Genomic DNA, 23,646 nt, shown 5'->3' with positions numbered 1-23,646 from the left:
ATGATGTTCTCTGGAGTCGGCCAGAACGCATGAGAAGGCGCAGCTAAGAAGAGTGAGTACAAAATGAGGGCAAAGAAATGAGATCCTATCAATACCTGGCCTTTTACATTCAGTCCATCCTTCTAAACAGGAACTGACTTCCTGCTGGACTAGAATAATAATGGTATGTCCCACCCTCTGTACTGGATTCTAAGTAAATATGTTAACTAGATGAGCACTTACTTACATTTAAAAACAAAGCCTCCAAAAAGGTGTAAAGTTTATTAACATCTAAAAAGAATGGATCAGCAAAGAGCTACTGGATATGGCATAGTTACTTATTTACAATTTTACTGCAGGAAATACTTTTAATCACCATTTCAAATAATCAAAGGAGGAGAATTCTCTTCTAGAAACAGCGGTACTTCACTCTCCATGTAGACTACTGAAAATATTAATGTCTGCCCCAATTAGAAACAGATGAACAAATATCTTTAAAAAAATATAAAAAGGGTAACTGCTACTTGGACATGAATTTTCACAAAGTTATTCTTGTGCCTAATTAAGACAATTGCTTAGAAAAGGTCGCCTAGAAAGAAAAAAAGCAATACATGAATATGTCTTCACTTAAGTACATGCTCTCAAGCGAGTTGTAAAAGCAAAGTGGGATTAGGGTTTCCAGAGCTTTAGAAGCCCATCTTCACTGTAGGTGGCAATCAGGTTCTGATGAGGGTGATGTGCGATACCGATCACATCCTTCTCGTGAACCTGGGGAAAGTAAAGCACGGATTTAGGGGATATAGGTCTATAAAAAAGTCACTCTGAAGAGGCTTCCAGAGCTGAATGGGAAGGACAAAGAGTGAAGCTTCCACTTCTTACCAAAGCAATCCAACCTAAGGGCCTCGAGGAGGGCTAAAACACACACACCAAGAACTCAAATGAGGCTACCGCGCTGCTGGCTCACAACTTTTTGTACTGTTTTTCATAACGTGTGAATAATGCTTTGTCCCAAATCACTTTTGCACGACAGCTGATCTACTACCGATCCCTATTCTAAGCAAAGACAGTAACTAAGAGCAAATGATTCCTTCAACTCTGTGAACTTGTACTTTCCAGACCCCTCAGCTGGAGAACACTCTCCACCTCCTATTATTTTGTTCACGTCTGAGATCTGTACTGGAGGCCTCACGGGGCAGTGTGTCAAGAATCATGTGACACAAGAGACTAAATTCTAATATGGGTATGTATATACTTTTTAGTATGTTCACATTATCACACTTCCAGGACCACAGAAAAGTACATTTTCCCTGTCCCCCTTGCATTTGGGTTGTGGCCATGTGAGTGAATCTAACCAAAAAAAGAATGAGGAACAAAGTAATATAAGCCACTTCCAGATAGGAGTCGTAAAAATATCTGGCTTAGCCCTCCAGCTAGTTTTTCTCCTCCTAAGACCGTAGAGTCCACATATTCCAATGACACTGCTAAACAAGGGAGGAAAACTATCCAACTATCACATTGTAACATAACAAGAAATAAACTCACATTGTGTTAAGCTACTAAAATGGGATTGTTTGTTACAGCAACTGGCATTGTGACTTGTACAACACAGAGCTGCTAAATACAACATAAATCAATTTGATAGGATAGTGTAAGTAAAAGTAATTTGCCTTTGAAAGGACATGGAGAGAAGTAGCTATACCTGTCGCTCTCTGGTTCCCCTGGGGAAGACAGGACTACTATTAACTAGCCCTTCCTTATTCTCTGCTTTATGTATACCCACCCTATCCACTTGCTGAGGGCTCAGTAAAAGAATGACTTCTGAGAGGAGATAATTCCATACCATTACTTATGGGCCCTTTACTTTATTTAGTGATAGAATTTTTTTACACTTTTTACACCAAAGTTCACACTTAGAGCAGTCTGGAAAAGGTTTACTTCAGAGTTCCAAAAGACACAAGTATTAATGAAATTTTAGATAGCCTTAAGTCAGTAATACTCACTGTCAAAGTTCTCTCCAGCTTGCCAGTAACTGTGCTGAAACAGTAGAGCACAAAGTCCTCCCCTACGCAGTAGATCCATTCACCACGGGGAGACAGGGCACAGCAAACAAAATCACCACCTTCTCTCTTACCAGAGCTGAAGCTTCTGACGATCTAGATCATACCATACATACCCCAAGACAAAAACAAAACATCTGGATTAGCAGTTCCAAAGCAGCAGTTTTAACTGACACCCTTACATTGTTATTTTGCATTCTGGTTTTACTGTCATTGATAATTAGATCACCAATACCACACATTGTGTGCTAAATCCTCTGGCCTGAGAAACATTCCATGGATAAACTATCTCAAGTTAATCTCAAATTAATGTCCCAAGTTACCAATCCCTGCTCTTTAGTGTATGGAGTCATTTTTCCCTGAAGCAAATTCATTGCCACCCAATTTCTAAATCTATACCACAGATTCTCAATGCTCTATGGACTTATACTCTCTTCTATCGAAAAGAATGAGGTGCTCTCCTCATGCAAGATGCGACTCTCTCCAAGACCTTGCTTGCTCTATTTTACACACATCACCATAAATCAAGCTGAAAAAAACCAATCTCAAAAGCTTAGAAGGTTGAGCACCTGGGTGGCTGAGTCAGTTAAGGGTCTGACTTCGGCTCAGGTTATGATCTCACAGTTCAGGAGTTTGAGCCCCAAGTCAGGCTCTGTGATGACAGCTAGAGCTTGTTTGAGACTGTGTGTTTCCCTCCCTCTCTGCCCCTCTCCCGCTCACACTGTCACATTCTCTCCCAGATATAAACATTAAAAAAAAGTTAGAAGGTTACATACCATATGATTCCATTTTTATACCATTCTCAAAATGACAACATCATAATAATGGAAAGCAGATCAATGGTTGCCTGGGCTAGGGTTGCGGGGGGAGGGTTCACTGTAAAGGTATAGCATGCAGAAGTTCCTTTGGGAGTGGAGAAACAGTTCTGTATCCCGACTGTGGTGATGTGGAGGCCCAGTAGATACGGCAGACCAGCCATCTCAAGCATGAGCTCTTTTTGTTAGTTAGTTAGTTAGTTAGTTAGTTAGTTAACTCAATCTATTATTTAATCTCTTCACCCAACATGGGGCTTGAATTCATGACCCCAAGATCAAGGGTTATAGGCTCTTCTGACTGAGCCAGCCAGGTGCCCCTCAACCATGGTGTCTAAACTACAAATCTATCAGTGACACGGACTAATGGAATGAAGAAAGAATTCTAGACACCAGCCCCTGGTTCTTCTTCATGCTCAGTAGGATCCTCAAGGGCCCAAGACAACATTTCAGTAGCACCACAACAAATTCCTAGGGCCTGAAACCTCAATCTTGACACTCCTAATGTCCCTGGCACTGCAAAAGTGAGGTTCCTCGGGAAACCTGCAGGTGCCCTGATTACAAATACTTATCATAAAGACACTTTTGCCCTTGTCCTATGGGAGTTCCACCTTAGATCATGTAGTAACTCGGAGATATACCAAGTTAGTAACCCATATACTGTATCTCTCTCACTCAGACAGGGATTGTTATCCACAAAAAAGGTTTGAACTGGGCGGGTCCACTTATACACAGATTTTTTAAATTAAAAAAAAAACTTTTTTTAATGTTTATTTGAGAGAGACAGAGAAGACATGCACAAGCGGAGAAGGGGCACAGAGAGAGAGGGAGACACAGAATCCGAAGCAGGTTCCAGGCTCTGAGCTGTCAGCGCACTGAGCCACCCAGGCACCCCAGATTTTCCTGATTTAGTATTTTTTTTAGTAATCTCTACACCCAATGTGAAGCTCAAACTCAACCCAAAATCAAGAGTCACATGCTCTTTTGACTGAGCCAACAGGTACCCCATGGATTTAAAAATAATTAAATACAGTATCGTACTATAAATGTATTTTGTCTTATGATTTTCTCAATAACATCTTTTCCCTACCCTTACTTTATTGTAAGAATTTTAAGAATACAGTATATAATATTAAAACATGCAAAATACGTGGTAGTCAGATGTTATCGGTACAGCTTCCAGTCAACAGTAGGCTATTAGTAGTAAAGTTTTTTGGGGAGTCAAAAGTAATATGTGGATTACTGCACAGGGGGTTGGTGCTCTAACCCCTGTGTTGTTCAAAGATCAACTGTATAAAGTTTTTGGAGTGATGAGCCCCTATTTTGGTACTGGAACGGCCACGAACAAGACACAACAAACCTGGAAATGGCCCACAAGATCTGTGCAAAGGCGCTTTCGGAGACTCACCTGCCCCTGCATGTTCATGATGACCACTGTATTTGATCTGTTGCATACCACGAAGTGCTCTGGATTTTTAGGAAGCAGGATCACACTGTTGACAGTGATATCTGTCCCTGCGGTGCTGCCCAGAGATTTAAAGGTATTTGAACATTCTGTGGTCTTCATATTCCAGATCTATGACGCAAAAATTTAAGGCATAAACATTTTTGGGGTATAAGAATCTCTAAAGTTTTCGAGTTTAAAAGAAAATAAAAATTTGATTACTAAAAACAAAACTGACTCAAAAAAAGCTTCTTGATTTTTAATCCTATCAAATACCTAGCTTTGCCCTATATATAGTAAGCTCTTACCATCTGTTTGCTGATTAATGGGTATCAACAAAAGTCACAAAGCTATATAATAAAACCTTTTAAAACCTATCTTTTCTTACGAAATTCTCCTAATGAACTAAGTATCTTTAAAATTGGCTATGTGTCAACACTGCTACTGACAACCAGAAAGCTAGCCTCCTCTGGACATCAAAATCAGATGTGGGCTTTTAGAATTAGATGCTTGGGACCCTAACCTGAGACTCTGATTTGATAGCTCTAGGGTGAGGCACAGCCATGTCCATTTTTAAAAAGCTTCACAAATGATTCCAATGTACAGCTGGAACTGCTGATCAAAGCCACAATGCTGAAACATACACACAAGCATCCAGGAAGTGGAAGCCACTCTCGGCCATGTGTGTTACCTCTCTCAGCCCAGCATCTCTTCTGGTAATAATAGTTCCCCACCCTAATGCCTTTCACCTTGCCCTTCTTCTGGGCTGTTACATCAGACATCACAGTTACTGAAATCTGAAATGTGCTCAGAGAAGGAATGGACCAAATATTGCACTGCCTGGATACCACTCACTTAATGGGGTGTGTGTGTGTATGTATGTGCATATATATGAAGTCTCAAAGGCACAGACCATGTTGTTTCCTTGGTGCTTTCAACACAGTTTAGCATAAAATGGATGTTGAATACCTATCAACAGGAGGAAACTACTGCCCCACTAATTGCCACAGTGTTTACTTTTGTAAGAAACACTGTTATCATCTGCCCCAATCTCCTCTCCAAAGCCAAGTTGCCTAGCAGAGAAATGAACATTTCAGTGATAAGAGTTCTAAGGCTTCCAGTGTTTTCAGTCTAAAAAGTCACTGAGATGCTTTACCCAACTCACCGAAGAACTAAAGGAAAAGACCACAAAACAAAGCTGGATAGGCCACCTCCCACTGGCATTTTACAAATTGTAAGGCCCATTTTCAAGGCACAAAGAGGACAAATCCCATGACTAAAGTATTAAGAGTTCTGCGTATCTCCCCAGCCATCCTGAGGAAGACTTCTCCAACCCTCAGGTTTCTGGTTCAATTCCCAAGCCAGAACTAGCAATTTCAGAGGGTGTTCTTTTAGGTATTTGTGTTAAAATGTTTCAGTCTTCTGCCACAAACTACACACTTACATAAGGCAATTTAAAACCAGGTCCAGAATGTAAATGGAGTGTCTCAAAGATCTCCAGCAATTTTCTATTTGGATTTCTCATCTAAGAAATGAGGCCTGCTATTAAAATAACTAAATCTCGGGGCGCCTGGGTGGCTCAGTTGGTTAAGCCTCCAGCTTCGGCTCAGGTCAGATCCCACATTCATGGGTTCGAGCCCCGCGTCAGTCTCTGTGCTGACAGCCAGCTCAGAGCCTGGAGCCTGCTTCCGGTTCTGTGTCTCCTTCTCTCTCTGCCCCTCCCCCTCTCATGCTCTGTCTCTCTCTGTATCAAAAAAATAAATAAAAACATTAAAAAAAAAAAGTTTTAAAATAACTAAATCTCTTAAGGTACTCAAGATCCATCCCTTTCAGCTGAGCGCTGAGGACAGTAAGTATTTGAGGGAGGGCTTAGTTCCACTCTACGCCTCTCCTGCCCCTCTATAAGTGCTCTCAGGGAGGCCCCTAAATGCGGGGGGGCAGGTAGGGGTGGTGAGGCTGTGCACCAAAAATAGATTTGTAAACTTGACTGTTGTGGATGAACTGTACCTATAACAAGATAGAAGTTAACCACCAAAAGTGGGGGATGACCTACACCTAGGCCTCCACACCCTTCTTCTTTTCCTATGTATGATAAATGTTTTGATTATGTAGGTTTGAAACTCAGGGTCCTTCAATAGGGATTCCCCAGAGAATATTAGCACTGTCTCAGACTCACCTCATTTATGGTTAAAACTGCTAGTAAAGAAGTTTACTCCATCACAATCCTCACCAATATCACCAGTGAAAAACTCTTCAAAGGACAAAAGTAGAAACCCCAAAATAAACCAGCAGCAAATACTTAACCTTTACAGTGCCATCAGAGGATGCACTAATAATATAATGCCCATCTTGTGTAAAAGTTGCTTCATTAACAAAGGAGGAATGGCCACGAAATTCCTTCAGGGTTTTCCCAGATTTTAAACCATGAATTCTATCACAAACAAAAGGAAATGAAAAGAACAATTAATATTTTATAGATTACAACTGGGACTGAATGTTGCATTATAGAAGTTCAAGTTATAATATTGGAGGAGAAAGAGACCTACGCAGTCAGGTATGCAATAATTTTCATTATGTCAAACAAAACCAAAACAAAAGCTTGGCACAGAGACTGCAAGAAAACACGCCAATAATACCATAGGCTTCTGTTCAGGGACAGATTAGGCTATATGTAATATGCCCTCTGTGGTGATTCTGATGCAGGTAAGCCCAAAAATCACCCTCTGAGAAACATGAAACACTGCTATCATCCCTTTCTAATCTCTCTTCTGGGTAGCCTCAAATGGAGAAAATAATAATGAGGTCTCCCATACCCTCACTCTCCATGTAACACCATGTTGGTGAAAGAGTAAGGAATCGCCAGTACCTCCCTCCAGCACTCCATCATTGCAAACTCAAGTAAGGGCAGTTTGGGGACTTTTACTTACCTAATTGTTTGGTCAAAAGAGGCACTAAGGATCTGACTGCTATCCTTAGAAAAGCTTAGACAGGTGACACCTTTACTGTGTGCCCTTTCGAATCTCCTTAAACACTGTCCACTTTGAATCTTCCATACCTTCATAAAAAAAATAGTAAAAACTTGTAAATAGAGTGTCCTACTCTAGCTTGCAGAGTCAAGCAAGATGCAATGCTCAATAATGTACTAGAAAAGCATTAAAAATGCATGCTAATAACTGAATATGTCTGCTTCACAATGTGCAATAAGCAAATCCTCTGAAATGTAAACCTCTTTCCTCGTAAATTATTAAAACAAAAATTTAGACTCAAAGTTCACTTAAGCAGAGACCATTTCTGTATTTTATCTAGCCCTGGGTGTTTCACCAGCAATTAAATACAAACTACAACTAATCAAATACAGAGCATCCCATTCCCTAAAAAAACCGAAAGGACAATACATCATATAAGGTGAGTGAGAGTGATACAGCAGAAAAGGTGTGATATCACAAGTAGATCTGGACTGAAGTCCCAATCTACCACTTACCAAATGTGTGACCTGAAACTGATTAGTGGACCTCCCCAGGCAAAGTTTTTATTAGGATTAAACAAGGGAAAAAGTAATTAGCATAAATTTCATGTTCAACAAACAACAGCTGTTGTTAAGCTATCACCTGTAGAACACTACCTCATTGCAGAGGTCTCAAAATGTCCATATATGAGAGTTTGGGCCACTAATAAATACCTTGATTTTTCCATCTTGGGCCCCAGTTGCTAACATTTCTGTATCTCTGCTGAAACACATGCAGAGGACAGCATCATCCATCATCATAAAGTTATCCTGGGCCTGGTACTTAAGATCCTAAAGGAAACAAAGATAAGCAGTTACCATAGCAACACAAAACCCCCAGTCACTCCAGAGCTCTACAAACTTTCTAAAAGCAGAGTAATGGATTGTGCCTACTCTAAATTCCCAAAGCAAATACTAGTGCCACGCACACATGTTTCTAATGAACTGATAGTGCTGGGAATAATTTTACACAACCCAAAGTAGTATTGTAAAAAAATTCCAACATAATACCCTACATCTTGTGCTTACTGATCTTTTTCTGTGCAAAATCCCCCTACAATTTCATAGTATACATTTTTTTCAGTTTATTTATCTATTTGGGGAGGGGAGAGAGGGAGAGAGAGAGAATCCCAAGCAGGCTCCGTACTGTCCACACAGGTTGATGTGGGGCTTGAACTCATGAACTGTGAGATCATGACCCAAGCTAAAGTTGGATGCTTAAAAGCCATCCAGGTGCCCCCAGAGTGTACATTTTTAATATATCTGAATTTATTTGAGGTATGATGTAAAAAAACCAATGTCTTTCCCAAATTGTCAGCTACTTTTCCTAAAACCATATACTGATTAATCTACTTATTTGTGATGTTTCCCTTATCATTCATTATTGTTCAAAATAAAGTATCTTTATTTTTTCTTAATTAAAAAGTAAGGCTGTGACATGGTTAAAAAAAAAAAAAGCACTATAAGGAAACATATAAAGTAGAAAGTGAAAATCACTCATAAATTCACTACCCATGGAGTAGAAATTAGTACTCTATGGTAAAGATTACATTTTAAACCAGCAAATAGTCAATAAATACCTATTTAGGAAAAAATTAAGTTGGATCTACACCAACTTCATCCCCCTAAACAAATTCCAGATAGATCAAAAAATTAAATATAAAGTATGAAACATGAAAAGCACTATAAGTTGAAGAAAAAGATGGTAAACATGATGATACCAAAAAAAATTTCAAGTTTATAAAATGAAATGATGGGCAAAGTCAAAAGACAGAAAGTCAAAATTGAAAAAAAACTGCAATACACATTACAGAGACTGATTTCCTCAAACTATAAAAAGTTCCTAAAAGAAAAATGGGCAAAGGATGTGAAGACTTCACAGAAGAGGAAATATTGGTGGCTTTTCACATATAAAAAGATGTTCAACTTCATTCATAGTAACAGAACACCCAATTAGTACCACAATTAATTAGACCGGGAATAATGAGTAATTGCTTACATCTACCTAGAAATTCCAGGAAGGTTACATAAGAAACTGATAACCCTGGCTGGTCCGAGGAAGGGAATTGATCAGCTGAGACACAAGCGTTGGAGCAAAACTCTTTACTGAATAACTTTACTATTTTATAAAATGTTGGATCTGATGTACATATTATCATTTAAAAATAAATTTATACTGTAAAAATAACAGAATTAAAAAACAAAACTAGATAATTCTCCCACTAGAAAAGTTAATATATTTTAAATACTTTACCTTTCTGATTTTTCCAGTCGTAAAGTTCCAGACTTCAATGAATCCATCAACAGACCCAGTGACCAAATACTGACCATCTGGAGAAAATCGAGCACACTCCACATGTGATTTCTGACCAAACTGTTTCAAATGAAACAATGAAACAGATGCATTTTTATCTAGTGACCTTAAAACAATTTCCATTTTAACCTTTTGCGAAATCCTGCCCTAGCACAAAGTCATGGCTGGACTATGTTAGAGTTATCAAAGGCGCATTTCTGTATCTGGACACAGAGAAAGAATGGATGTATTTTTTCTGACCAGTTTTAGGTCTGAGTTCTCAGTTGAAACTAGTTTTTTTAATGTGAAGTTGGTATTTCCAAATCAGTGTAAAATAACTATATTTTAGCACAGACTTAGAACAAATAATCCTGTTAACTTAGTAAGCTTTTACCTGAAGCAGCTACTATTAGCATGACTTTCACACTCAACTTAATATCAGATAATGAACATTTATGGGGGGAAAAAACAATTTTTTCAAAATAAATGTGTTTTCCTATACTCTTTTGTAAATAAATTTTCCATCCTAGTTCTTTTTATGAACTTCATTTAATTAAGTGATAATGTGTGGCTAACTCTAGAATTAAGGCGTAAGGTAAACAATATTTGCCTAGGAGATGTATCCTGAGCATTTACAGCAATGATGCTCCCAACAGATGAAAACTACAGAACATAAGATGACAATAGAGAAAAGCTCTATTACGAATTTCATTTTAAATGGTAGAAAAGGAAAATGTATATCAAAGAAAATCTTAGCCCAGCACCATAATTACAATGGATTTCTACATGTCTCAAGGCTTTAGTCAGGTAAATAATGGTGCTGCTCAAAAACATCTTTACATGTGAATCAGAACATATAATCCAGGAAAGATAAATTCAAAGCACTAAGCCAAAGTCCTAGATTTGAGGAATACAAAATATTTTCAAATCCAGGAATTCAGTAAGAGCACAAACCGAGAGAAACTGTAATATAAAGGAGATGCTAAAATAGCAAATACACTTGTAATTCTGGGAACTGCAGCAATTACTTGATTGTGCGTTTTCCTAGAAAAGTCTCAGATTTAAAAAATTAAAAAAAACAAAACAAAAAAACAAGAACCAGCCATGAGATGGTAAAATTATTTTCCTCAAACCCCACACAAGCCTACTTTACAATCCATGCCTGGTACTTTGCCTGACGCATATCAGGCAAAAACACCAATGTTGATCAGGACAAATGCACAAAAAGATCATAATTAGTTCCAGGCTTAACCAAAGAGCTAATCATTCTTCCAAGTGAAGGCTTCCTGGGAGGAAGTGCAAGGGCGGATGATGGGCCAGCTGCCACATTCATGTCCCTTTGGATATACATCTGAGGTATGTCACTGCCAGACCCCACGGGGACCCCAGCTGTCACCAGCAGCAATCCTGAATGTAGTCAGAGCTGGAGAATGAGTTCTGTTCCCAAACCCATGCTCCTGGCATAGGGCCTGGATGAGCAAACACATACAGAGTCCCCAACAAATGATTACCAAATGGCCGAGTATCTAAGGATCCTACCTTAATATGCCTGCTCAGTTGTGTAGGAAACTTTTCTTCTTCCACATCTTTGACAGCTGCTTTGCCTCGGAACAAATCTATTGTCATGCCAGGAGGAAGTAACCCCTGGTGCTGCTGCCATTTCAGTGCCTATCAGAAAAAAAAAAAAGTACAGTAATATAACATACAGGTATTTTAAGATCTGGTCCTGATTGCTCAAAGCCAAGCCTGAAAGGATCAGGTTAACTTCCAGACCCAAACACCTTTGGCCATTCAAACATTACATAAGCTATGTGATTCTGTGTGTCCCAGGAAGATAGGCTAATCTCAGTGGGGAAGGGAACTCTGAGAGCCAACAGGTCCATATTTCCATAGCTATTTTCTCATAGGTTTTGTTCTTTTATTATAAACTTTTAAGCTTATTTATTTTGAGAGAGAGAGAAAAAGAGAGAGAGCAAGCAAGCGCAGGAGGAGGGCAGAGAGGGAGAGGGAGAATCCCAAGCAGGCCATCAGCTAGGAGCTCAATGTGGGGCTTGAACCACAAACCACGAGATCATGACCTGAGCCAGAACCAAGAGTTGGATGGCTTAACCAACTGAGCCACCAGGCACCTGAACTTTTTTTTTTTTATGTTTTATTTATTTTGAGAGAGAGAGAGAGAAACAGAGCATGAACAGGAGAAGGACAAAGAGAGACAGAAACCACAGAATCTGAAGCAGGTTCTGGGCTCTGAACTGTCAGCCCAGAGCCCGACATGGAGCTTGAACTCAAAAATCATGAGATCATGACCTGAGCTGGTTAGATGCTTCCCCCCGGGCATCTTAATATAAACAAAATTTGGTAGAACAAAAACAGACACTCAGACCAATGGAACAGAATAGAGAACCCAGAAATAGAACCACAAACATGTGGCCAACTAATTTTTGACAAAGCAGGAAAGAATATCCAGTGGAATAAAGACTGTCTCTTCAGTAAGTGGTGCTGGGAAAACTGGAAATTAAAACAGGAAGCCATCAAAATCCTAGAGGAGAAAGAAGGCAAAAACCTCTTTGACCTTGGCCACAGCAACTTCTTACTCAACATGTCCTCAGAGGCAAGGGAAACCAAAACAAAAATTAACTACTGGGACCTCATCAAAATAAGAAGCTTCTGCACAGCAAAGGAAACAATCAGCAAAACTGAAAGGCAACCGACGGAATGGGAGAACATCTGTGCAAATGATATATCACATAAAGGGTTAGTATTCAAAATCTATAAAGAACTTATCAAACTCAACATTCAACACACAAATAATCTAGTGAAGAAATGGGCAAAAGACATGAAGACACTTCTCCAAAGAACACATCCATATGGCCAAGAGACACATGAAAAAATTCTCAACATCACTTATCATCAGGGAAATACAAATGAAAAGCACAGACAGATACCACCTCACACTTGTCAGAATGGCTAACTAACAACTCAGGCAACAACAGATGTTGGTGAGGATGCGGAGAAAGAGGATCTCTTTTGCAGCCACTATGGAAAACAGTTTGGAGGTTCCTCCAAAAATTAAAAATAGAACTACCTTATAACCCAGCAATTGCACTAGTAGGTATTTATCCAAGGGATACAGGTATGTTGTTTCAAAGGGACACATGCATCCCAATGTTTATAGCAGCACTATCAACAATAGCCAAAGTATGGAAAGAGCCCAAATATCCATGAATGGATAAAGAAGATGTGGTGTGTGTGTATGTGTGTACATGTATGTATGTGTGTATGTATACACACACACACACACACACACACACACACACACATATACACACAATGGAGTATTACTCAGCAATCAAAAAGAACGAAATCTTGCCGTTTGCAACTACGTGGATGGAACTAGAGGGCATTATGTTAAGCGAAATTAGTCAGAGAAAGACAAATACATGACTTCACTCACATGAGGACTTTAAGATACAAAATAGATGAACATAAGGGAAGGAAAGCAAAAATAATATAATAAAAGGGAGGGGGACAAAACAAAGAGACTCTTAAATATGGAGAACAGAGGCTTACTGGAGGGGTTGGGGGAGGGAGGATGGGCTAAATAGGTAAGGGGCATTAAGGAATCTACTCCTGAAGTCACTGCTGCACTAAATGCTAACTTGGATGTAAATAAAAAAATTAATTAACTAAAAGTTTCTAGGGAAAAAAATTAAAAACTAAAATTAAAAAAAAAATTTTAGAAAATAAAAATCTCCCACAGCTCCAACATCCAAATACTACCACCATTAGTTAGCATTTTATGTATACTTTCTAGTGTTTTCCACTTTATATGTGTTTAAAATATTATTTTCTCCTGTTTTCACCTAACAGATCATGCAGTGACACATCTATCATTTACAGCTGTCAAATATACCCTTTTTCTGGTGAAGGTTTAACAGTTTAATTAATATATTAATGGACAGTCACACTGCTACCAATTTTTCACACAGCTAAAAATAATGCTGCAACAGGGGCATCTGGGTGGGTCAGTCAGTCAGGTGTCTGACTTTAGCTGAGGTCATGATCTCACAGTTCATAAGTCTGAGCCCCACATTGGGCTCTGTGCTAACCGTGAGAAACCTGCTTGGGATATTCTCTCTCTCTCTCTCAAAATAAGTAAACTTAAAAAAAGAATAATAATAATGCTACAACACATTCAAACAATAAGGACTTTACTATTTGGGGGATAATACTCACTCAGAATAGATTCTCCAAAGAGGAATTACTGAATCAAAAAAAGAATATGAACTGTTAAGTCTCTTGATATACATCGACAAAGTGTTTTCCCAAAAAGTTGCAACTTCAACAGTGTTTATGACTGAATAAACACTGGAAATGGGAAAATCATGGATTTTGGAGACTACCAGTCCTAGGCTATACCATTTGCCAACTCTTACTCTGACTCCCAATTTATTTCCTCCTGTATGTACTGTTTGTTCATGTTCTCTATCTACTTACCTATTATATTTATACTATTTTTCCTATCAATGTGTGAGCTTTTGGTGTGATCCAGGTATTTATGACTGCCACAAAGAATGTTCTCCCAATCTAGTTTTGATTATAGCTTTATAGGTTTCTTTTTATCTTAAGTTAAACTCTTAAGTGATTAAATTTGTTGATCTTCCCCTTGGTGCCTACTTCCTAATTATAGGAAGTCTTTTCCTATTAAAAAGTTTGATACATTATTTTCTGATTTTTCTATTTTCTGATATAACTTTCAATCTGTCTGAAATTATCCTATATAAAATAGGAGAAGAATCTGATCTGACCTTTTCCCCTCAGTCAAAAGTGCCCCAGTTTTACTGCAAAGAGGCTATTTATATCACTATTAATCACTTGTATCTTGTGCTATTTATAAAAATCTCTTACTCTAGGTAGCTTTCAATAACAACAATGATAGTAATACTACTACTAAAAAAAGAAATCACCAGCAGCAGCTCCCATTTATTAAGTGTTTACAAGGTGCTAGGCAGAAGCACCTTTGTGGCTGAGTTCAGTTAAGTGTCCAACTTCAGCTCAGGTCAGTCATGATCTCACAGTTTGTGAGTTCAGGCCCCGCATCAGGCTCTGCACTGATGGTGTAGAGCCTGCTTGGGATTCTCTCTCCCTCTGTCTCTGCCCCTTCTGCATGCATGCTCTCTCTCCCTCTTTCTCTCTCAAAATTGATAAACTTAAAAAAAGAAAGTTGACAAGGTGCTGGGCAATACAACAAATGCTTTAAATGCAGCATCTCATTTAATCCTTTCTACAACACCAAAATGGAATCAGAAAAGTTAGGAAGGCGTGTGGCTGGCTCAGTCAGTGGAATATGCAATTCTTGATCTCAAGATTGTGTGTCTGAGCCCCACGTTGAAGGTAGAGATTACTTTAAAAAAAAAGATAAGAAAGAAAGAAAAAAAGACAAAGCCCAGAAAAGTTAGGTAATGTGCCAAAAACCACATTAGCTGGATTCTCACCAGAGTAAGCACTTGTTCCAATTTGCCTTTGACAGGATCCTAGCACAATGATCAATGGTCCTCTCAAGCTGCCCCAAATGGAATGATAAATTCCACGGTCACCCTCATTCTAACTGACTCTAGAGCTTATGCTCCAAACTAATCTCTACTTCTTCTCCCAGAAAAGAGGAGGCTGGCGCAATGGCACAACTGTTGGTACAGGCAGCTCTACAGCTAGTCCCCAATTCTGAGGACGTCTCACTTCTTTAGCTCGTACGTATGCTTTATATGAAGGAAACAGCACTGGGGTTCAGGGTGATTTCAGCTCCACAGACTGTGAATTACCTGTCCCAGCAATGCCATGAGACGAGAGGGAGGCACCACACTGACTTCCCCAGCTAAGGCCTGGGCAATGGCTGCTCTTCTCTTCTCCTTGCTACTTCCATCCGGGTATGCCTGAAAAGGGAGAAGGGGTAGTATTATTTCTAAGAAGCGACCACAGGATATGAGTGTGCCTACTTAAAGACAACAGTAATAATCAAGCAGAAACATAAAAAAAAAAAAGAAGCTAAAAAGAACAAACTGGTTTAAAGAGGGATTAATTATATTAATTAGTTAAGACGACTTCCCAGTTCTCCCCATTTGTACTTCAAAAGTATGAGCTGGGAGAGAATTGAGGTCAGCCAATCCACACTATTATTTCTGAGAAGAATCCAAGTAAACCATATCAAAGCCAGGGCTGCTTTTCCACTTTTTTGAAAAATCTGCAGAGCTGAGGATTCTTTTAGTAATTCTACGTAATTTTACGCAGTCGTAATTTTATGACTCCCAGCCCAGAAATCCTTCACTACCTCTAAACGGAATCCTGTGATGGTAATCTAAACTTCTTTCCTTTATCCTCATGGTTTCTGTGCATTTACCCTAACTCCCCATTATCCAGTACCTATTAAATTTTCCTTCCTCCTACTGAGGCTAGTTTAAGGCTGGGTGAGAAATAATGAAACTCTACATACAATAAAGCTTGGGAAGAAGATAAGAATATGAGTCACCATGCTTTACAAATATGCATAACTGGCTAAGACAAAAGCACGAGCTTTCTAAGAACTAAAAGAGTTGAGAGAAAATTGCACTTGTTGGGCCAAAGGACACAAATGCACAGTGAATATACTAGCAGTCAGGCAGCACTTCAGGGTCAAATAAGTACTCCGGCTAATGTGGAAATTATATCAGAATACATTTTCTGTCTCTTTACTTACTGACATACAACCCTCTAAAATGGGGCATGTAGGAGAGAGAAGACTTTCAAATACTCAGAAAAAAGAACAAGATTATTCTTTTTAACCAACATATATAAACAGAAAAGTATCATCTTCAAAAACTGAATCAAAATCACAAATAGTATCCAATAAAATGGTAAAAAACAGACTGCATTGCTTCTAGAGTTATCAAGTTTCTTGTCATACCTCACGAGGATCAAAATAAGACCTGGCCAAGAGGTTCTCCAAATGAATATACCGCTCTGGCTGTGTTTGTTTTAACATGATCATGGGATCGGTCTGTCTCAGGAGTGACCTGGCAGCCCCCAATTCACGCAGCTCTATCAATTCCAAAACAACCTGAACAAAATTGAAAGAAAATGACTGTTTCAATGGATTCTCTTGGTACTGTTTCTTTTTCAGCACAATTTCTGATTCAGAGATGGCCTCCTAACATGATTTCCAGTATTAAGAAATGTCCCTTCCTCTTTTCACTAGCATTTTCAGATGGACAAGTGAAGCAATTATAAATAGTCACTTCAGGGCACCTGGGTTGCAAAGTTAAGCCTCCGACTTACGGTTCATCAGTTCAAGCCCCGTGTTGGGCTGTGTGCTGACACCTCAGAGCCTGGAGCCTGCTTCAGATTCTGTGTCTCCCTCTCTCTCTCTACTTGACAAAAAATTTAACAAACAAACAAACATACATACATACATAGTGACTTCAATCTTTCAACTTCCATCCATCATTTTTATCCACCCATTTCCTGTACTCTCAGGCTTCTTGTTCAGAATGCAGAAGCTGAAGAAAGCTAAAGATAAGAATATCTCCATAGGCTTCAGAGAAACCTTTCTCCAGTGCTAAATGTTCTTTGAGTAATTACTGAACTCCTGAGGACTGTAAATTAACAAACCAACTATCCTATTTTTATTTCAAACAACACTATAGTCTATTTCCAGAAAGCCCATTCTGTAATCATACAAATGTATAGTAACTAATTTGTGTGATCTTTGTCCTGATTTTCTGGCACAGAGTTTCTATAAACCTTGGAATTTCCCTCAGTGATAGGAATATCTTCATTATGAATGAGCTCCTTGCATCACTCCTGAGTCTGTGCTAAGAAAACAGCACATGGAAAGGGCAGGTTGCCAAAAAGACCAACCAGGTAATCATAAGGTTGAGGCTTTGAGCCAGCCCACACTCCAAGGAATGCTGGGGAGCTAGAGGTTGAAAGAAACCCCAATAAAACCCCAGTGGAGCTTCCTGGTTGGTGAATACATTAATAAGCCAGGTGAGAGAGATGCTCTGATTCCACAGGGAGAAAGCATTAGAAGTTCTGCATTCAAGACCCTTCCTGACCTCACTTTTATTGTGTCTTCATTTGGCTGGTCCTGTTCTGTATCCTTGATAATAAAACTATAATCATAAATATAGCACTTTCCTGAGTTGTGGGATTCATTCTAGTGAATTACTAATTCTGAAGGGGTCATGAGGACCCCCAGATATGCAGCCAGCTGATTAGAAGTGTGGGTGGCCTGAGATCCCAAACAAGGGCAGTCTTGCAGAGGACTAAGCCTTTAACTTGCAGGGTTTGTGCTAACTCTGGGTGGTTAGTGCCAGACTGAATTGTAATTGTACACTAGTTGGTGTCAAAAGTTCATTTAATGATCACTTAAAAAATAAATTTAGGGACACCTCAGTAAGTTAAGTGTCTGACTCTTGATCTCAGCTCAGGTCATCATCTCGTGGTTCCTGAGATTAAGCCCTGCATCCAGCTTTGCACTGACAGTATGGAGCTTCCTTGGGATTCTCTCTCCCTCTGCTCTTCCCCCGCTCACACAGGTACACACATACATGCCTGGTCTATCTCTCTCTCAAAATAAATTAGTAAACATAAAAAAAAATTTTTTTTAATTTAATATAATCTTGGCTTTTCAAAAAAAAAGAGGCAAAAAAATACAAAGTAGCACTCAAGCATTGACAGTGTACATTTTAAGGGCTGTTACAGTCCCACAGTGCTTTATGATGCTTCCCAGTGAGGGGGCCCACAATAAACCAATTCAAGGAGACTGGCATCACCTCCACTCTTACCTGTTCATAGAGGTCAATGAGAGTTTTGTCTGGCAATTTCAGAGACTGTATAGCCTGTAAAACAGTATCCCAATGGCCACTATTAATGTCAGCCACAAAACTCTCAATGCTGTCCACGGTATTCAGAGACACGGTAGTCTCTTCCTGCAATGTGGCTAACGCCCGATGTAAACTGTTCTCCTTCAGGTACTGCATGATAAGACGGATCACACTGAAAAAAGAGAGCAAGCCACCTAGCTCAGGAATCCTCAGTCGCCAAAGAGGCCACACAGTAAAACCCACCCCAGCTTATCTCTTCTATTCGACCATCCTCCTTCGCTAGTTACTTCCCATTTCTTTATCACGCAAGTAAAATTTCCCCAAAACCACAGAATCTAAGTCACAAGAGACCTTGCGGATCATCCAGTCCCACCTTCACCTCAGAAATCCAAGAACTAGGGTCCGGAAAGGGGAAATAATTTGCCCAGGGTCTCAGAGTCAGCTAGAAACAGAGCTGGTACCAAGGTGATGCTTACATCCAAGACCCAAGACCTTTTTATTATGCCAAGTGTCTTGTTAATAAGTATGATTATACTGTTGTACACTTTTATGAAATATTTAAACCCAGTCCAGTCATTGACACAACATACTCTAAATGCCTGTAGGATGATTTGGTCTATTTTTTTTAAATGACAACCAAAAAATATAAATTGGAGATTTTCTTACTATGGATTTGTTGGACACAAATGAGTAGAACTATACTGTATGTAAAAGCAAAACAATGTAACACCTTCCCACCGCCTTTATTACCAAATTCTCAAGAGATGTATAATAAAAACATTGTGGATTCACTTTCCCAAGGAAAAGAGGAGCCAGGCAATTTCCAAATATCGAGAGAATAAGCAACCACTTTCAATATGTGACTGAAAACTCAGAAGTCATTTATAGTTAAATATAGTTATTTATAGTTAAAACTTCTTGCTCGTTGGTTTAATGATAAGGAATCTGGAGAAAGATCTGTTCACATAGACCATAAAACTTCACTGTACAATGTTGTAATACACTGTTTTCCTTCTTTCTTTAAAAAAGTGCGTACATGGCTCACACTGTATTGCTACTAGACAGCGAGAGTACGGAAGGTCAGACTGTCCCGGGTGGAAGGGATTTCAGATTGGAATTGAGTCAATTCCCCCTCTCAGGTAGAAACAGTAAGCATAAAACAATGACCAATGTTTACTATGTATTTATTATATAGCAGGCACCATTCTAAGCATTTTAGACACGGATTCATTTACTCCTCAAAACAAGCCTATGACAAAGGTATTAATTACCATTATACCCATTTTACAGAGGAGGAATTGACCAAGTAGAGATAAGTGGAAAAATGAAGGTTCAAACTGACAGTGCAGCTCCTGAGCACACATCCCTGACCAGAAAGCAAACACCCTCTTAAGAATTCCTGCAGAAGGAAACTGATTACTGCTACTTGCAGTAGCCTTTTCTCTCATGGCCCCTTTAAGAGACATTCAAATTTTGATCCCAGCTATTCTAGTACCATCCTCCTTGGCACACTCCCATTTGTACTCCCAAATAAGACACCCTCCCTGTAAAGATCTCCTGTGTGACATATCTCAAATCAAATTTACTTTCTTCAAACACAACATACAATGGAGTCTTGGACAACATGGGGTTAGGGGCACTGACTCTCTGTATGGTCAAAAATCCATGTTTAACTTTCAATTCCCCCAAAACTTAACTGTTAATAGCCTGCTGTTGACCAGCCTTATTGATAGAAAATGTTACCAAGAAAATCATAAGGTAGAGAAAATACACTTACAGTACTGTACTATATAAAATCCTCACATAAGTAGACCTGCACAGTTCAAACCCATGTTATTTAAGGGTCAACTGTAATACATAAAGACCTAAAAGCTTTGGAGACAGACTGGGATTTGAGTCAGAGTTGTGTGTCACTTACTGTGACCTTGAGCAAGTCAGTTAACATCTCTGTGCCTGTTTCCTCAGCTGTTAATAAAAATACGTACCCTGTAGGGTAATGAAAGGGTTGACTCTACTGTTTACAGCATGACTAGCATAGAAAATACTCACTAAATAGTAACTATTACTGATAATAAAAGCATGTAGGGGCATCTGGCTGCCTCAGTCAGTAGAGTGTGTGACTCTTGATCCGGGGGTTGTGGGTTCCAGCCTCACACTGGGTATAGAGAGTACCTAAAAAAAAAAATCTTAAAAAAAAGGGGGGGGGCACCTGAGTGGCTCAATTGGTTAAGCATTAACTTCGGCTCAGGTCATGATCTTTTGGTTCATGGGTTCGAGCCCCACATCCAGCTCTGTGCTGAAAGCTCAGAGCCTAGAGCCTGATTCAGATTCTGTCTCCCTCTCTCTCTGCCCCTCCCACTCCCTCTCAATTAAAAATAAACAATTTTTTTTACTTTAAAAAAATAACAACAAAAATAACCATGCAGCAACCCAAGGATAGGAGAATGGTCGGTGTACACTATTTATTTAGACCCCAAAGCAGGGAATCCTTTCCAACTCCTGCCCTGACTTAGTCGTCTTAGTTGCCAGCACTATCGCTCTTCTTTGCTATATTTTTCTCCACAACACTTATTACCATCTGTTAAGTCTCAGACTATGTACATTCTTTAAAGGCAAGGATATTTGTGTTTTGTTCAGTACTGTACCCCAGGGTCTAGAATAGTACATAGTAGACTTCAGTATTTGTTGAATAAATAAACCTCCCCTCCTCCGTGGCAGATCTTCTGGACAAGCCCTCTCCCTTTCTTACACTAAGGACGCAAATGTTAGGTCTGCTGGTTTAATTAGTAAGTGCTGGCAAGGGCAAGGTGGAGCGTGGAGTCCTGAAGAAGTTCACTGAAGACCTTTTTCAGTCACTCATTAGCCTCCCTCGCCTCCAAGTCGATCATTCATCTGGCCCAGCCTTCAGTTTCTGTCTCTTTGCAGCTACAGAGAACTCGCCGACTAACCAAAATTCAGCGCCTGATAAAACAGCTAATAGTTCATTTATTCCAAAGGCAGTAACTGAGCCTGTAAGGTGTGTTACGCTGTGGGACTAAAAGGAAAAGGAACTCCTAGGCGCTACACAGGTTAGCAGGGTGGAAAGAGTAACAGTGACAATACTGGGTAAGTGCTGGGCAGAGCAAAGCTCAGGGGACATGTAAGCACCGAGGAAACGAATCACACTGCTTAAAGGGCTGCGGGGAGAGAAGGAAGGCTTAGAATCCAAGCTCTCTTGTGCAAGTAATTAGACTGCAGTCCAGAACGGATGGGCAATCTGATCAGTCACAGCGCGCGCCAGGAGTCGGCGAAGGCTAGAACTCAGATCTTCAAGGCCTATCCTTCCCCCTAGCCCCATGCAGTCTCCCATGGGGCTTTAGGCTTCTCGTCCTCCACTTTCTTGTGGGCCCGCCTCCGAGGTAGCCAGATCCAAGTAGCTTCTTTGTGGGCCAGGAAACGTCCCTCCACTCCCTAGGCTCTCAGATGCCTCTCCCTGAGCATCTTACACCCCACACCCTTCACCTCCCCGCCCCCGCCACTTCGAGAACTTCCGCCACCACAGGACTCACTCCGAGGACTCAATTTCGATCGACATTGCGTTATCTTCACGGGCACACAGGCCAGTCCACTCTTAGGCCCAGTCGCGCAACACACCAACGACACGTCCGGCGGCCGCCTTACACCACTTCCGCTCGGCGTCTGACGTCCGCTCCGGGGATGGCATGCGCGACAGGGAGGCGTGGAGGGCGTGAGGGGCGGAGCTCCAAGCGGAGGTTAGAGGGGCGTGTCTGCGCGCCTACTAGGAGAAAGGATATTCCCCTCTCCTCCCTGGGGGCAAGCTACCTAAAAGCGCTGGTTTGGAAATTTTCTTTCTTTTGAGTCAATTAGTTGACTAGGTTTAAAGATAGAATTTGCAGTATCTGACTGGGAGATGTTTGGAATACGTTCGAAACCAGTGGAACCCTAGCCCACATTTGCAGCAAGAGTTAATAGAGAAGAAATAAACAAAGATAGATTTAAAAGAATAATAATAAGACTTTGCAGCTAAAACAGTTTAATCAGTCTAATTAGGAAAAGTTTGGGACACTGTTGGGATTTGTATACCCACTTCTTGGGAAGAGCTAAATTATTTACAGTATTTCCAACTAAGTATTTACTTGAAGAGAGTTTCACTGCAGTGGGAGGTTACTGGAAAAACAAACCAAATGCAAATTGTTCACGGAGATTTGAGACTCTTCTCAAGACGGTATACATTATTAAATTCATAGAAGCAAATGAGATGTAAGGATATCAGTGAATTTCATAAAGGCTGGTTTTTAAAATAATTTGTTGCCATTTATATAAATTTTAAAAATTTGCAGCAAAATGATAAGTCTATGTTGTGAAAATTACATATTAAAATGATTTATTCGGAGATTTCCTGTTGGCTTTCAGTCTTAAACCTTCCCCAAAGGTCTGCACACAGTTTAGCCTCTAAAATACGGGTTTTTTTCAGATCTTTCTCTGTTTCCCATCAACTCTTCCATGACCTGATCTCCAAGACACCAAAGTTCTTAGAATCTAAATATTTGCCCGAGCATGGGGTGAGATAGCTAGAGAGGTGTGTGTGATTTCTGAGGTTCTTTCACTATCCCATCCCATGACACAACATAGAAGACGATTACAAAATCTTCTTTGGAAAGAGCCAGCTCATTTTCAACAATAAAATACTCATTTTCTCCACGTAATACTTGTCATGTCATTTTTAATTCAACTAAGGTTACTTCCCTCTATCACTTATACAAGTAAATCGTTTCTATAATTATTTAACCACATGTTTTATTCAAGTGTCCACCACACATCTGCTTTCATTTTAAATCGTATGGCTTCTCTTCTTGTGACTCCTATTAAATCCAAACTTGTTCATTAAATACACATGCAAGCATCTCACTGCTTCATTATGTCTTCAGTAGTTAGTAATGGCCAACAATTTAAAGATTGAAATATGTACCACTATATTTTATAACAAAATTTTCCTGTGTATTAGGCAGTATATTTTTTAATTATCTGTATGAGTAGATTATATTATCTATGAATTTCAGGGTATCAAAGGGAATGCTATCAAATATTTGGAGGGCCTTGAGCCTAACAGTACTTAAGAAGATACAGGGAAAATCTATATCACAAATAATTCCAACATGACTCTGATCTCTTACTGTTTTTCTTACTCACTTTTTTTAA

At 39.6% G+C, this 23,646-nt stretch overlaps 1 protein-coding gene across 1 annotated transcript; it reads right to left on the bottom strand.

Moving 5' to 3' along the window:
* Positions 1–227: 227 nt before the first annotated feature.
* SMU1 (SMU1 DNA replication regulator and spliceosomal factor) lies at positions 228–22,112 on the bottom strand. The gene is made up of 12 exons (XM_029920092.1): positions 21,996–22,112; positions 18,409–18,619; positions 16,527–16,679; positions 15,409–15,519; positions 11,129–11,257; positions 9,551–9,670; positions 7,972–8,088; positions 7,220–7,347; positions 6,597–6,723; positions 4,257–4,424; positions 1,980–2,132; positions 228–747 (listed from the first exon to the last, which is right to left on the bottom strand). Exons 1-12 carry the CDS (start codon positions 22,019–22,021, stop codon positions 649–651), a joined length of 1,542 nt encoding a protein of 513 aa, XP_029775952.1. The 5' UTR covers positions 22,022–22,112; the 3' UTR covers positions 228–648.
* Between the last annotated feature and the right edge of the window lie 1,534 nt (positions 22,113–23,646).

This window comes from Suricata suricatta, chromosome 13, assembly GCF_006229205.1.
Source record: "Suricata suricatta isolate VVHF042 chromosome 13, meerkat_22Aug2017_6uvM2_HiC, whole genome shotgun sequence".
In the NCBI taxonomy this organism is placed as follows: Eukaryota; Metazoa; Chordata; class Mammalia; order Carnivora; family Herpestidae; genus Suricata; species Suricata suricatta.
This window is presented reverse-complemented; position numbering and strand designations above follow the sequence as displayed.

What these genes read in the sequence shown, in the direction of transcription:
- SMU1 (XM_029920092.1), bottom strand. Translation starts at nt 22,021, where the DNA reads ATGTCGATCGAAATTGAGTCCTCGGA. An exon ending in CCCAAGATGGAAAAATCAAG is followed by an intron (nt 7,348 to 7,971) that starts GTATTTATTAGT and finishes TTTTTTATGAAG; the next exon opens with GTATGGAAGATTCAAAGTGG. An exon ending in CCTCTGATGGCACTGTAAAG is followed by an intron (nt 4,425 to 6,596) that starts GTTAAGTATTTG and finishes TTTGCGTCATAG; the next exon opens with ATCTGGAATATGAAGACCAC.